This window comes from Gadus morhua, chromosome 11, assembly GCF_902167405.1.
Source record: "Gadus morhua chromosome 11, gadMor3.0, whole genome shotgun sequence".
NCBI lineage: Eukaryota > Metazoa > Chordata > Actinopteri > Gadiformes > Gadidae > Gadus > Gadus morhua.
The window spans coordinates 12,793,785-12,809,318 of NC_044058.1; the positions used below are offsets into that span (position 1 = coordinate 12,793,785).

The 15,534-nt window shown below is 41.3% G+C and overlaps 1 protein-coding gene across 2 annotated transcripts; it reads left to right on the forward strand.

The window, feature by feature from the left end:
• The first annotated feature begins 4,394 nt into the window (after positions 1–4,394).
• si:dkeyp-84f3.5 (C2H2-type zinc finger protein) lies at positions 4,395–14,499 on the forward strand. Of its 2 annotated transcripts, XM_030371074.1 has the most exons (3): positions 4,395–4,701; positions 12,182–12,995; positions 13,155–14,499. In XM_030371074.1, exons 2-3 carry the CDS (start codon positions 12,371–12,373, stop codon positions 14,093–14,095), a joined length of 1,566 nt encoding a protein of 521 aa, XP_030226934.1. In that variant the 5' UTR covers positions 4,395–4,701; positions 12,182–12,370; the 3' UTR covers positions 14,096–14,499. The 2 variants fall into 2 exon arrangements, with proteins under 2 accessions (XP_030226934.1, XP_030226933.1); XM_030371073.1 differs by having other exon boundaries at positions 12,182–14,499.
• The last annotated feature ends 1,035 nt before the right edge of the window (positions 14,500–15,534 follow it).

The window sequence follows — 15,534 nt, forward strand, 5'->3', positions numbered from 1 at the left end:
TAATGCTTAGTGTTTTTTTTCTCCCGGCTTGAGAGAAAGTGATATGGAAAAGCATTGGCCGACATTCCATACGACACAGAAACTGGAACCTGAGCTCTTGAGGCAATGTTTTTATTCCCTTAACCGTGTACCCGGTTTCACCAGAAAATTATATGAAACGGTCTAGTGGTAAAAAAAGTAGAAAGAAAAGAAGCTGCGGAAGACTGAGGAAAAATTACACTGGAAAGGGAAAATCAGCATTTTAAAGTGTGCCTCGGTGAGCACCTTCAGGACCCGAGCACTGGCAGAGAGTAGTGACGCTTGCACAGAAGCATACGGCCGACATCTTTCTTTATTCTGGGTGGAAATAGTAACATAGTTACGCCATTAAATGAGTTTATGTAAACATTTTTAGCAATAAATGTGCATTTTACTTTCATAATGTTCGCTCGGTGAATGTGAAGGATGTTTGGTTTGATAGTTAGGACGATGAAGAGGGAACGCACCATTCACTTGCATGTACAGCGTCTCTGGTTGCTAAGCAACCTCAACGTCTTGGGGGACTATCTCTGCTGATCAACACTACGAAGGCTGGAAACACACCAGACACACCATGTGAAGTTATTTAACCCGATTATTGTTATTTATATCCGAGATTATTTAATCTAACACGATCTAAACTCTATCATGCACCCAAACACGGCGGCGTTTGGGTTTCCTACCTCGGACTCCTTGAAGGCCTAAATACACCGGCGCCGCAGCCGCGCGTAAAAAAGTCTGCCCCCATTATTCCGGGTGTATTAGCCCACACCGTCGCCTACTAGCTGCGCGGCAGCGTTCCGCGCCGCGCCGTACAACTGATAATAATAATAACAATACATTTAATTTAGAGGCGCCTTTCAAGACACCCAAGGTCACCTTACAGAGCATATAGTCATCATAAATCGTTTAAAAAAAACAAGACATTGTGGAAAAAATAAATAAATAAACATAAGAAATAAGAAATAAATAAAACAAAAACAAGACAAAACAAAACAAACAAACAATCAAAACAGTGATCAGTTAGACGTTGTGTGCGAGTTTGAACAGGTGAGTTTTGAGTTGTGACTTGAAGGTTGTAATGGTGTCTGACTGTTTTATGTGTGGGGGGAGGGAGTTCCAGAGCCTGGATGCTGAACAGCTGAATGACCGGGCACCCATTGTAGTGAGTCGAACTAGTCTTCGAGCCAATGTTCTATTCCCTAGCGTCGCCGTCCCTGAAAAAGCGCTTTGTAAAAGCTGTTTTGTACATCCCGGGTCCCGTAGGCACCTCAATATCTACCCCTCACCACTGGATGAGAAAGGAATGGAGAAACAATTCCGAGAATGGACGATGAGAGACTGGTCGTCGAGGTGGAAAAATATGTCGAATTGTATGACCAAAGTTCCCGTCATTACAAAGACAACTCCAAAAAGGACATTGCCTGGTGAGCCATAGCTCTGGAGATTGGCTCTTCAGGTGAGAAATCAACAATGGTGGACTAAGTACCCAAACCAATAACCATAATGGGAAATAGACGAAATCAAGTCACATATAATCACACCATGGGTAGAAACCAGATTACTTGTAACATATATATTTTTATTTAAGGCAAGGCAACTAAATTTGTATAGCACTTTTCATGCATGAAGCAGACTCAAAGTGCTTCACATTCTCATACAATAAAATAGATAAGTAAAAGAAAACACAGGCAAAGCTCAAAAATGCATTGTCATGTATTAACTGTCTCTCTGGTATCAGATCATGTATTAACTGTCTCTCTGGATTTAAGGAAAAATAACATTAAGTGTCTCGAGCACTCAAATAAAATACACTGGCTACTGAATCCAGCACAGCAATAACATGACTGTATTTATCCCGAGGGATAAAAAAAAAGTATATATATATATATATATATGCAAAAGAGTATACCAGAGAGGGATAATAACTATTATAGGTCATCATGACTAGGCTACTCCGTCAGCCACGCCTTCCCACGTCCGTTGACTGACGGTGCAGTTGGCATATAGGGTTACACCGGGATTCCACCGGACGCGTACGCGCCGTGGAACGGCTGCGTCCTCTGCCCTGCGTCCATTCCTACCGGGCGCTACGCTACATGCCCACTGCACCGTCAGTCAACGGACGTGGGAAGGCGTGGCTGACGGATGGGGGAGTAGTCTTTGCAGAGGCATCCGTCAGCCAATAAAATCGCTTCGCCGGGTTCTTCCCGCTTCTTCCTGCTTGTTGCGATGCAAGATGACCCGCTTTCCCGCTTTCCAGTATCGTCAGAGCCTGTGTCGCGTCACAGTGCTTAAATTTGCATACGCGATCTGATTGGATGACGGATCCGTCGCTGCCGAAAAAGTTGAAAAATTTTCAACTTTTTGACGGAGCCGAAGGCTCCAACGGAACGGACAGATCCACAATGCATTGCGCGTCCGTCCCCATTCAAAGTCAATGGGGATCAGTCAACGGACGGAGGTAGTGGGCACGAGGCGTAACGGCAGCGTAGCGCTGCCTTGCGAGCCAGCCGTATTCACGCGAGATCACGAGATCACGCGTATTCCTAAACCTAATGTACTCACCTTCCACTCCCAAAACTATTGCAATTAAATGCCACGCTTTGTCCTTTCTGACATTTTCCTTATAAAAAGGATGATTTGGTACATAAATGACTTCATGTTGCTGAACTTCGACAATGAGTCTGTCGTCTTCCATGTTGCCGACCCTTTGATTGATTGACTGCTGACCTGGTGCCACCGGTCATGACGTAATAATGTTGATGTGAAGTTACATGAGCTGAGTATTGTGTTTTATTTTGAAGGCCTGATTCCACCGGAGGCGTACGCGCCGCGGGACGGCTGCGCCGCGGTCAAAGCTGCTGATCGCTTCCACTCTAATCAATGAGACCATTTCCACCGGGCAAGCCGCGGAACGTTTCAGCAGCGTCCCAGGTGCGGCGTGCTGCGCCGCGGCGCCATCTTTCCGTCCAATTCTATTTTTGCCGCGAGCCGCTGCTAAACCGCGTCAATTTCGACAGAGCAGGTCGAGCCGGGCAGGAAGTGAAAAGTAAAAGCCATAGAGCATCCGGTCAATTTTCAAAATAAAACACAATACTCAGCTCATGTAACTTCACATCAACATTATTACGTCATGACCGATGGCACCAGGTCAGCAGTCAATCAATCAAAGGGTCGGCAACATGGAAGACGACAGACTTATTGTCGAAGTTCAGCAACATGAAGTCATTTATGTACCAAATCATCCTTTTTATAAGGAAAATGTCAGAAAGGACAAAGCGTGGCATTTAATTGCAATAGTTTTGGGAGTGGAAGGTGAGTACATTAGGTTTAGGATTATCGCGTGATCTCGCGTGAATACGGCTCAAGGATCAGTCACAAGTTTGCATGCCTTTCCTTGGCGCATTTATCACCTACTATCCTTGCTTTTATTTATGAGAAGCAGATAGTTTTGCCACTGTATGGAAAGCCATTCACCTTATCTAGAGCTGGTTTACCATTAGGCTACACAATGTTAAAACTGAGCAAAGTCATACCAACAGACGTTACAACGTCAATCAATTGTAAAGTATGTGATATGATGGTTGATTTTATTATATTGCACGCACAGCAAGACCATGCAATGTATAAATTGGTGACCGGAATAAAGTATGTATAGAACTAAGTGGGAGAGCATTTAAAATCGACATTTAAAGACCAACGTGGTACAAATACAAATGAAAAAAAAATTCTCTTCACGGGCGCTACTCTCAGATTTCCGAAAGATTAATCGTGCGTTTTAATATCCATCCGTCTCGGAGGTCCGAGGACGTTGCCTAGCGACACGCACAAACACGCCCCTTTTCCTCGGACGGCGATCTCGCCATCTCTGTTGAACTCAGTGGTGACCGAGCGAAATTCCGAGACAGAATTCAAGATGGCTGCGCCCATTGTGACGTGAAGTATGAACTGTTTTCATTGTGCTTGGACCACTTTGGTGGTTTAAATGGTAATTTCAATCACTCGTATTACTGCAATACCTTACTGCGTCCGTATCTCTGCCTATGTACACAAATATATTGTATTTGTGTACAGCACTTTGGTCAACTACTGTTGTTTTAAACGTGCTATATAAATAAACTTGACTTGACTTGACTATGGCCTATAGCCTACTTATATTGGATCGCCTGGTCCTCTGCCAATGCTACCGCGACAACAGCTTTCCGGGTGGCGTCCATGTTTTCCTCCAACGACCGAGCGAAATAATAAAACGCTTGAAGTGTGGGCGTGGCATCAGATCCGAGATCCGAGTCGGTTCGCAGAGAATACTCGAACGCAACAAGGGGGCGTGCCTCCGAGAAAGCCGCAAGAAAGCTGGGAGATCTTAGACTTTCGACTCGGAAGTCTGGCGTCCGAGGATTGAGGAACACACCATTACGTATGTTAACGACCTGATGGGTGCGCAAGCGCACTTCCAGCCATGTCCGTGAAGTCCGTTCTTAATGGTTCAACCCAAGTTTGCTTTTAGTTTATCCCGTTTGTGTTGACTTTCCACGATCCCTTTTACCACCATCTTGGATTATGCTCATAACAGAACCAAACGTCTCGGCCACAGTGGATAGTCTACAAAAGTGGATTACCGCCTAACATATTTATGACGATCTGGACGACTTCAGGAAAAGTTGTTCAGCCCTCTGCCGGGTAAGTCATGTTTTCACATAACGAGGTGTTGCACGATCGATTAAACGACTTAAAGTATAACTGGTTTTCAATTTGTTAGCATGCAAATCCTTGTAGTTCTGTATCTTTGTCTGCTACCGGGGGCATTAAATCCTCCCGTTTGAAGAGCTATTTGATGAATACCATGGTAGAGCTAACCCTAGCACAGTCAATTGCGTATACACAATTCAGTAGTGGTTCGTGGTAGAAGACACCCATGGTGGTTTTCCGTTTCGGACATATTTGCGTTTATTTACGAGACACTGCATGTTGTTGTCTCAAGATGAAGTCAAATGTTTAAAACCTAATGGATGTAATGAACCTGCAATTAATATTTTATGACCCGGGACTTCTGCAAGAAAGTATAACGTGTACAAAAAAATAGTTAAATAGTAAATATGAATCTCATGTTCCTCCGATAATCGCTTCTTGGATACCATAAATGTAGTGAATAACTAATGTCCTTCAGCGTCTGCTTACTGCAGAATTCGCATTGACAAGAGATCCAGCGCCCTAAGGTTACACTAGTAAACGATGTATTAATACTGATTAAAGTTGAACAGCTATTATGACAATCACGGTATTGAACAAATGAATTTCCCTGAACGGGTCATTGTAATGCCCAAATGATGCGTAAATCCTTGTGCGAGGCTGCCTGGGTCATTCGTTTCTCTTTTGAATTCGGTGGCATGGCTGGTGATGGCAATGGTTGTGTAGAACACATGGATGTGATATAACATGGACGTATACGGGATGCCCTGACCAAAATGGCAGCACATCAGCATGTCGACAATTTAAAGGCTGCGTCCGAAATTGCATCTAGCACACCGAATACTAGTCGAGACTAGCAGGATATGTCCAATATCGTATTTAAAGAAGCAATGTGTTACATTTAAACTAGGTTATCAATTACAATTACCTGGACATCTGTATTCACTTCGGTTACATAGTGATTTCAGTAAATATCCTATATGTATTTATTACACGGGTCTCCTCAATGCCGTGGAATGCTCGTTCGACTGCATGGTCCCTTCACAACTTCCGCATAATTCCGGTGAATAATTCACCGTTGCTAAGCAATTGACGTTCATTACATCCAAACTGTACGTTCACACCAAAAGCTGTAAAATATGAAAAATCGCCGAATAGCTAAAAACGCAACGCTGTCCAAAATATTTACAGCTCATATCGCTCTTGCGATTTTTCTTTTCCATTTAAAGGAGCCGCGCTTTTTGCCTGCACGCTCGTAGTTGAGGCAAGTGCTGCTGCTGATGCCGAGCCACAAGAACACAAGATAGTCATACATTTGGTCAATAGAAAAATAATAAAAAAGCATAAATACATGAAACACTGAATAACTAATTAATGGAGCGATTGCTTATGTGCTAGATTATAGCTTAGTTGATCGCGTGTGTGTGTAGTAGTGTGTGGTGTTGCTTATTATGGAAAAGATCCGCTCAACGGGAGCATTTGTGGCAGGCAGACACACGGCAAACTGACAAATCAAAAATCGATTTTTGTGCGGTATCTCCCTGCTTCTGAAATGCGCGCACATCTCCACCCACCGCTCGTCCGCTGGATTCCATCAGCACTGTGCGACCATCGAGTGTTGCGTAATGCGGATTGCGTATGCCGTCATACATTGTTGAAATCATATGCTGGAAGCCTGGATGCTTAATTCTTTCTTAGTTTTTTAGTTAATGATCGGGCTATAATAAGACCACGTTGGCTATGCAATCGCGGACAAAGGGGTATAGTGGTTGGTGGAGCTCGGGACACGCCACTCAAAATCTCACGCACCATGATGAAGGAACAAATGTGTGGTAGGAACTAGGCACTAAAGTTCTTGTGTATGTTTACTTAATCTACATTCCGATTGGCTGAACGACGCTCTTATGATTCTACTTCCGTTCGGCAACTGGGGCCAGATTTTGATAAGAGATGCCCATTTGGTGACGTATGGTTTACTAGTGACGCTTATGAACATGGCGGAACATGAACGTTTTACTCAATATAAAAGGATCAACCATCATATCACATACTTGACTATTGTTTGACATTGTAACCGTCTGTTGGCATCGACTTTGCTTAGTTTTAGCTGGTAAGCTCTAGATAAGGGCAAGTGCAACTTCCATGCAGTGGCAATACAATGTGCTTCTCATAAATACAAGCAAAAGTATAGTAGGTGATAAGCTGCAAGGGAATAAAGGCGTTCGAACTTGAAACTGATCATACTAAGTTCTGTTTAGTCCAGACTTTTTTTTATCGAATTAAAAAAACCCTGCTGTGAAGAACTTTTAGGCCACGTTTATACGTAGCAGCAGGGTATTTATAGAAACAAATATTTCCCCCCCCTCCGGTCTCAAAAATAACATTGTGCACACAACAGCATTTTCAAAAAGTTGTAGTTTACAAAACGCATAAATACGCCGTCGAGCGCCATTATAACTATGCCAAACCTATGGGCCGCAGTGTAGGGAGAAGGATAAAGCCATGAAAGCCAATCAGAATCCTCAGAATCAACAACAACGAATAACACAAGCGTCTTCCTGTTCCTTTCATAGGGCACTCATATGACGTTAAGCATTTCCTGGCGCATAATGTGACGCTTCAGAACCTAAAACCCAGTTTTTCCCCGTTGACACGTCAACACATAACCGGCGTTTTCAGAAATCTCCACTTTGGCCGGAGTTTTTAGGAATGATCGTTTTCTGTGATTAAAAACGGCGTTTTCGTTTAAATAAGAGGCCAAACCGCGTGGTTCCCTTTGTGTAAACGGGGCCTTAGATTACCAACACAGCGCACATGAAGCTGTCGGGAACACGCGTAAGCGTGAGCCATCACTGGCGAGCCGTCTCGTTATCACCAGGACCGTGAACGTGCGTCTACTTGCTGCTGACTGAGCACAGCGTTATGAAATAGTAGATCAATACGCCTTGTATTCTTTTCTATCACAGAAATATCAACCATGGCAAAAAATAAACCGTGTTTAAAAAAGTTTCTAAAATGTGTCGGAAATCTATGGAGGATCAGTCTATACAAAGTTTCGCAAGCGAGATACAATGTAGCAACTATGTTGTTCAACTAGTGATCAGACGCAGCCTTGTGTGGTTGCTATATAAACTAATTAGCTACAGCTGAGCTTTATCTTATTCACCGTAGTTCTAAACATTTCAACATGTAAAATAGACCATGTAATGGCTGAATAATTTTGTTAACCATTTATTACAAAAATATATTTGGAATAAGGAATGCATGTTTGATCGATCGTAATTAAAGGGGACTACTTTTTGAGGGAGATGAAGTCGAACAGAGTATACATTTAATAAGCATGCAATACGAATAAGAAAAAGCATAATTATCAGTATAAGTATTTGAATTGTTTCATTATGTTCGCAAGCAAGAAGTAGAATGAATGGGATAATCACCTCAAGGCACGGCAATAAACAGTTGGATATGCCCGGCTCAGGGAAGGTTACCTACCGCCCGAGACGAAGTCGAGAGCGGTAAGCCGTCCACGAGCAGGGCGATATCCAACTGTTTATTGCCCTGCCTTGAGCTGACTATCCCATACTAATTCATAGTTAAGTATAATTGACCGCTGTCAAGGAAAGTTGATTTATTTATATTTTTTTGGCTGACTATTTCTCTGCTGATCAAAACTACGAATGTTGATAACAAATAAATTGCAAAAAGACACAGCGTTTGAAGATAGTTTTTGGTTTGACAAGTAGCCGTGTAATAAGTGGCATAATGTACGGAAAGCCGCTGCGCGTCGGTGTCCTGTTCGGCCTGTCTGGGCTTATTTTCCCCATAATGACCGGCGTTCTATACATTATGCCACTTATTTCACGGCTACTTGTCAAACCAAATTGGGCCTTCAACTTCGCTCTGAATTGATATTCGATTTAGTTCTCAAAAATGACTGACTATCATAAGTTACGCATCGTAAAATGCGAACGTACATCTTATTCAAATGACATACTCCATTTTGTGTGAGTTAAAACATTTCAACCAATTTACTTCCGTTCAAGGTATTACATTTGTGCTCTACAAGTTGGTAGTCATTGTGGAATTGAAAATTCCTTGCACTTTCAGGCCCCGTCCACACAGGCGAAAACGATCAGTTTTCCTTTGATGCGGTTCAGGAATATCTCCGTAAAGACGGATTCATTGCGAAACCGCGTCGAGCTGTAGAAACACAGTAGTACACATTCCAGGCCCATAAGGGGAGCTGCTTCTGCTACAGAACTCCAGCAAAAAAAGAAGAAGAGGCGAGCATGCGCATAAAGCCTGCATGCTGTTTACAAACATACAGTCCGAGAAGAAGTAGTAACAAGAACAGCTCTTTCAGCTTCTTCTCTTCTAAATAGATTTGGTGTATGTGTCTGTCCATAATCCCTTTTTGCTTATTTTGGTAGCCGAGCAACATTAAATATTGCCCTAGAAACCCAACAAGGGACATTATCTGCGGCAGAATCATCTCGGGGGACAACGGATGTAAACTAGCCTCTTAGGCTAACTGGCTCTCTTATAGTTTGACTGTTGATTAGTGTGCAATGTCCCTGAAATAAACCATACACGCACACATGGAAACCGTTGGGATAGATGAGAACTGTTGATCTTTTTTTAAGTATCCCTTTTTTTCTTCTTTTTTTTTGGACACATTAGACGGACCGCCGGGTAATTACACTATCTGGTGTTTGGCGTGGTGCTTTAGATTGCTGGGCAAAAAAAGCACATCATCCACTGTTGACGCTGTTCAGGCGTCCAAAACGGCACTCACCTGTGTCCGACACAGTAATCAACCCTTTTTTATTTCGTTCGTTGGGGAGCCAAAAAACGCCGATGCGATGCATTCTTAAGTTGGCTGTTTTTATCAGATTCTACCAAAATTCTATACGTTGGAATTAGGGATGTGCATTTCAGGCATAAATGAATACGTTTTCGATAATCCGTCAATCAAGAACCACCCCACGCACGCACACATGCACCTCGTATACACGCACACACAATGACACTGGGAGAGGCTTTTATATGAAATCAATCTGTTTATTTCAACAACTGCGCCATCAACATTCAACATTAAAATTATTTCAACGTGGGCTTTCAGCCTATTCGACTATTCGAAGATCGTTTCCCATCCCTAGTTGAAATTTTAATGCATCTCTCATGGTAAAAAAAAAATGCTATTTTAAACCACTTACAAGGCTAGAAGTAGCCCGACACTTCTTTGGTAGTATAATGTGGGTCTTATCATATAAAACGAGGCATTGCTAACTTTGTAAGTGTATAGATCGTTTATAAAAAAAAGGACATTTAATGCACACAATACCTTCAGTAGTTCACCCGTCGACGCCATCTTGTTTTTAAGTCTATTGACGAACAGAGAGCATGTGTGTTGTTGACGGATGTAGGGTTAGCTTCGACGGGTGAACTACTGAAGGTATTGTGTGTGCATAAAATGTCCTTTATAATAAACTATCTGTTCCATTACAAAGTTAATAATGCCTTCTTTTATGTGTTAAGACCCTCATTATACTACCAAAGAAGTGTTGGGCTACTTCTAGCCTTGTAAGTGGTTTAAAATAGCGATGAGAGTGGCTCTCTCACCATAAGAGATGCCCTAAGCATTCCAATATATATCAATTTGGTAGAATCGGCTAAAAACAGCCAGCATAAAATGCGTTGCATAAGCGTTTCTTTGCTCCCCAACGAACGTTTGAACTTGCTATCATTCAAAACGTATCCCAGATCCATCTTACACCAGATTTCCCCTTTAACTATTGTTTTTAACTGTGAAATGACCGAAAGGTTACTAAGCACTTTTTTTTTCTGAATGTATTGTATATATTTTTTTATATTTTACTGTCATGACAGCGATGGGGCTGTTGGCTTATTTTCTATGTTGCATCTTCAAAAGTTTGCATTAAAATGAGACACAGAATTTGAAACAGCAAATTTTAATTTCTGCATCTATTATCAAAATATTTATTAGTAATACAGTGAAAATTAGTAGAAATGTGAATATTTGGTTAGCATGTTGATTCACGGTGTGTGTGCCCCTAAAATTTCCGGTTGCGCCCCCAACATGTTCTGTTAGGTGCCAAAGTGCTCCTAGTGAAAAAGTTAGACTGTCCTACAATATTGGGGTGTTTCCAGCAGTAAAAAGGCTGAGGCAGCCCCCCTAATGATTTTTTTTTTACTCCGCCCAAGCCTTCTAGGAGAAATGGCAAAAAAATAATTTGCATTTATCGCTGCATTTATCGCTACCTGCTGGTCATACAACCAGCAGGTAGCCATGGAAGACACAGAAGACTGCAGCGCTACCTTTTGAGAACTGGTTCTGGCTCGTGCCAAAAAGTGGTGCGGCAATGCTGTGGAGATTAAGCATGTATACCAATCCAGTATTGTTAAATAACACAGCCTAACTGAATATTGCTGCAGAACACGTGCATCCCTTCGTGGCCACAGTAGGGCTGCTTGATTATGGGAAAATCATAATCACGATTATTTTGGTCAATATTGTTTTTTTGAGTTTGAAAACATGTTGCATTTATTCAGCATGTCTCTCCGAATCTTTTTAAATCGAATCAAAATTCGATTAATCGCCCAGGCCTGGGCCACAGTATACCAATTCTTGAAGGTTACTTCCAGCAGGATAATGTACAATGTCACAATAACTTGGCATCCTATGTTTTATAAAGGAATGCAGCACTTGTTCCTGAGTAAAAAGCCTGACTGTGATACTTTGATGCTGCAGCTCAACGGGATTATGTCCCATTTAATTCATTATTATTCATTTTATTCTTAAGAAGATTTGGCAACCCTAACCAATGTGCAGCTACAAATCTTCTACTGTGTGATGGAATCATGTAAACTCCAAAAATCGGTGTTGTCTTGTTCCAGCATCATGACACAAATAATGAATGCAGTTCTGGGGGCAAAGTGGGTTCTACTTTCTACCAAGTATAAGAACAGTTTGCCTAATGATATACTGGCAACATAGTGTAGGGCTGACATTTTTTCCCAGGTTTCTGGAGCAAGTCCCCGCTCTAGATTTTCAATGGAGAGCACTGAAGAAAGCGTAAGGACTGGAGCTGGATGCCAACGTAGCAATGTTTTCAACGCATGAATATGCTGTTGAAACTCGATATTTGGGGCCAATGATGCTAAGCCATAACCCAGGAAGTCCCAACAAGTGAAAGTAGAAAAAGAGGGAAAATCATAGACGGTAATAAGGAACAACCGTTTTTGGGAGAGGGAGGCTCACTGCTTTATCTTGAATCTGTGGAGTCAATTCTAGACGGTTTGGCTCAAGGAGAAAAAAAGGATTAGACGATGGGTCAGGCCTGAAAAATCGGATTTGACTTGGAAAAATCTTAGTGGAGGACACACCTAACATGTATTTTATTAAATTGGTTAGTAGAATCCTAATATTGTGCTCTTTTTTTCCTCTCAGATCCTGTCCTATCACGATGAAATGGAGGGCCAAACATGAAGATTGGAATTAAATTGTTCGACCTTCCATTTTTCATTCTAGTCACTGATGACTCGTTCCAAAATATTGAACCACTGCATTGTAATTTCCTCATTCAAACAAAAGTATGTTTGACCTTGAAGTATCCATTTTACTCATGGATTGACAAATATGCCATCAGCACATGGACAACATGATAATGTCATGATGGAGGATAAATCATTGGAGAGAGCTGCCATTACACAGACGGAAGAATCAAATGCCTTCATCTGTACCGAGTGTGGTGGAGTTTTCACGAAATACTATATGATCTTGGCCCATATGTCCCGTCATGTTTCTTATGTTCCCTCCTCCGGCTCATCAAAAGTAACTGAATTCCCTAAAGAGTATGTGCTCCAGGAAAATGGTACACTGACAATGATAAATGGCAGCCAATCAGCAAATGTACCCTCCCCTACCCTATCTTTAGCTTCACCCTTGCATCCCTCGGATTGTAATGATGCAGCTGGAGCCAAGCATACAGTAGCATCTTTGCATCTCTCTTCTTGTAATGATGCAGCTGGAGCCAAGCCTACAGCAGCATCTTTGCGTCCCTCTCTTTGCAACGATGTTGTTGGATCCAAGCCTTCAACAGCATCTTTGCATCTCTCTTCTTGTAAAGATGCTGGACCAGTCCAGAACACAGGAAGAGGCTTTGAGTGTACCTTGTGCTTTCAGATCTTTTGGAGTAGAGAGGAATTGAGGAAACACTTGCCTAACCATTCACAAGAACGATTTTACTGCTGTGGGCTTTGCGGTAAGCGTTTCCTTACACTTGATTCATTAAATATGCATCGCAAAGAAAATCACATTCCTCCCAAAGCTAAATTATTCTGTAAAGTTGAGAATCAAGGGCATAAAAATGAGAAAACCTACCCTTGTAAAAAGTGTGGTTCCGTTTTTTTCTGGTTCACAGATTTTCAGACACACTCTCTCTACCATTGCAACGGTCTTAAAGAAGTAAAAAAGCACTGTAAGAAACTTGAAGAGTCCCATGAAATGGGTAAACTAAATGGGACATCTTCTGATTTCAAAACATTGGCTAGTTCTCCGGAAGTTACTGATAATGCCAGTGATTGTCAGTCATACCAATGTGGTTTATGTGGGGACCGTTTCAATAAATTGGTAGCTCTGAAGGAGCATCATCTCATCCATCAAACCCAGGAAGAAATTGATCAGTTGAACCAAGAAGCTCGGATAACTTTCAGTAGGTCAACGCATATGACTAATACAATGCAAGAAAGAGGTGCACCTGTTGGATCTAGCAACAGGAGTAGCAGTGTCCCAGCCAGACTTTATCCGTGTAAACAATGCAATAGGGTTTTCAATCACTCTAGTAGTTTATCACGCCACATGAGGTCCCATAAAAAGACAATGCATAAATGTCCTTTTTGCAAAAAACTGTTTCCTCAGCACTGTGATGTGGCAAAGCATGTAGACATGTATCATCAACCTAATTTGGAAAAGCAATCTGGATTGAAACCAATGACTCATGGTTCTAGGCAGACTGCAAAAAAATCTAGGTGTATTGGAAAATACAAATGTGAGGACTGCGGGAAGAAATTTGGTCTTATTAGTGTCTACCAAAGGCACCTACGATACCACAAGAAAGAACCAACTGTAAACCCTAACATAAGTTTCAATAATTCCCCTTCCTTGGAGCTGCACATTAAAAGTAGAATAATGGCTGGTATGCCGCAAACAGTCCAGGAAAAGGATAATGCAGACATTGTAAACATGGATTCAAGTCATACTAAAAATGATCTTTATGAATGTAATGAATGCCAACAGACATTTTCAAACTTGAAAATATTCCTTACGCACCAGAATTCCCACAACTTTAAGAACTCTGAGTAGCTGCTGTCTGGAACGACTCCTTTTCGGGTTTTGATATCCCAATAATACAAATGTGATACTGCCAAAAATGTAATCCTCAGGGCCTTTGGTCGAAATGCTTTATGCAAGACTTCAATGAGTCTAGAATGGTTTATGGGGTGACCCTGTTTATGGTCTGAATCAAATATATTGTCATGTTCATGATATGTATTAAAACAATTGGGAGCGCAATTTGGAAATATGTATTCAATATTTAATCATATCCATTGTCTACCATTGTTTGAAGCAACTGATCCTCTAATGATGTGTGATTTTTAATTGAATTCATGTTTGACCCTTATGTAATAATTGTTTCATTAAATGTATCTTAACCATTTATAAAAGTTCCATTTTTTTTGTAATGATAAAAATGAATTTCATACATATTTCATTCCATCACATTTATTCTTACTTAATCATTTACAATTATAAGATGTTCACCAATTTACTTGACGACTATTTTTGCTGCAGCTATTCACCCCATCTGAATATCTGGCCCCCGCAAAATATCCTTGTTGGGTGTCAAATGCATCGAATGCGGCTCAGAATTTTGGGGCTTGAACATTGACGATTTGGCGGGTTCTTTATACAAAGTGCCGTCTCATACTGTGGGGCATACATTTTTGCATTGGTGGCACCAGTGGTGATTAGACCCTTAACCCATGCTGTGTTAATGCCTTGCTACAAATTGTCCTAGCCAGGACCACACTTGTGCTCTTACTTAATATTTGTGTCTTGCTCTATTCCACTGCCTACTAATGATGCCAAATTACCCATGCTGATTTTAGCTTCTTGCTTATTGCAGTCAGCTGAATTATTGGGCAACAAACATTGAAATCAAATATGCACCTTTTGGTTTTGAGCAGAAACCATAATAATTTTTACACTGCCAAGCTGGTACGGTCAGGGATTGGCACACCCTGCAATTTCTTGCCTTTGTTAAACCGAGGGGGTGTATGTTCGTCAAGGAGCTGGCTCTCTTTGTTCATCAGAGTAGGCGGCGCTACGCATGGAGCGCAGACCTCTTTAGAATATATATTAGTGCTGTCGAGCGATTAAAATATTTAATCGCATTAATGTCATAGTTAACTCACGATTATTCGCAAATCTTTTTTCGATGCTAAATATCCCTTGATTTCTTTGTCCCATTAATTGTTCTCATTGTAATGCTCTTATCAACATGGAGAAATGCATCGGCTTGCCTTGTGCAAATGTTTTTTTATTGATAACAACATTGACATATACTGATCAAAACAGGACGATACAAAAAAAAAACCTATAGTGAAATTAAACGATGAACATACAAACATACTGCCATAGCAGTATATTGAACATAGCAGTCAGGCTACTGCTTCTTTGTTTTGAGCCAAAGAAAAAAAAAAAGGTTTATTTTTTTTAAATGATAAATTGCGTTAATCGCG

Excerpts from the sequence above, each read along its gene's own strand:
- si:dkeyp-84f3.5 (XM_030371073.1), top strand. The coding sequence starts at position 12,371 with ATGCCATCAGCACATGGACAACATGATAATGTCATGATGGAGGATAAA.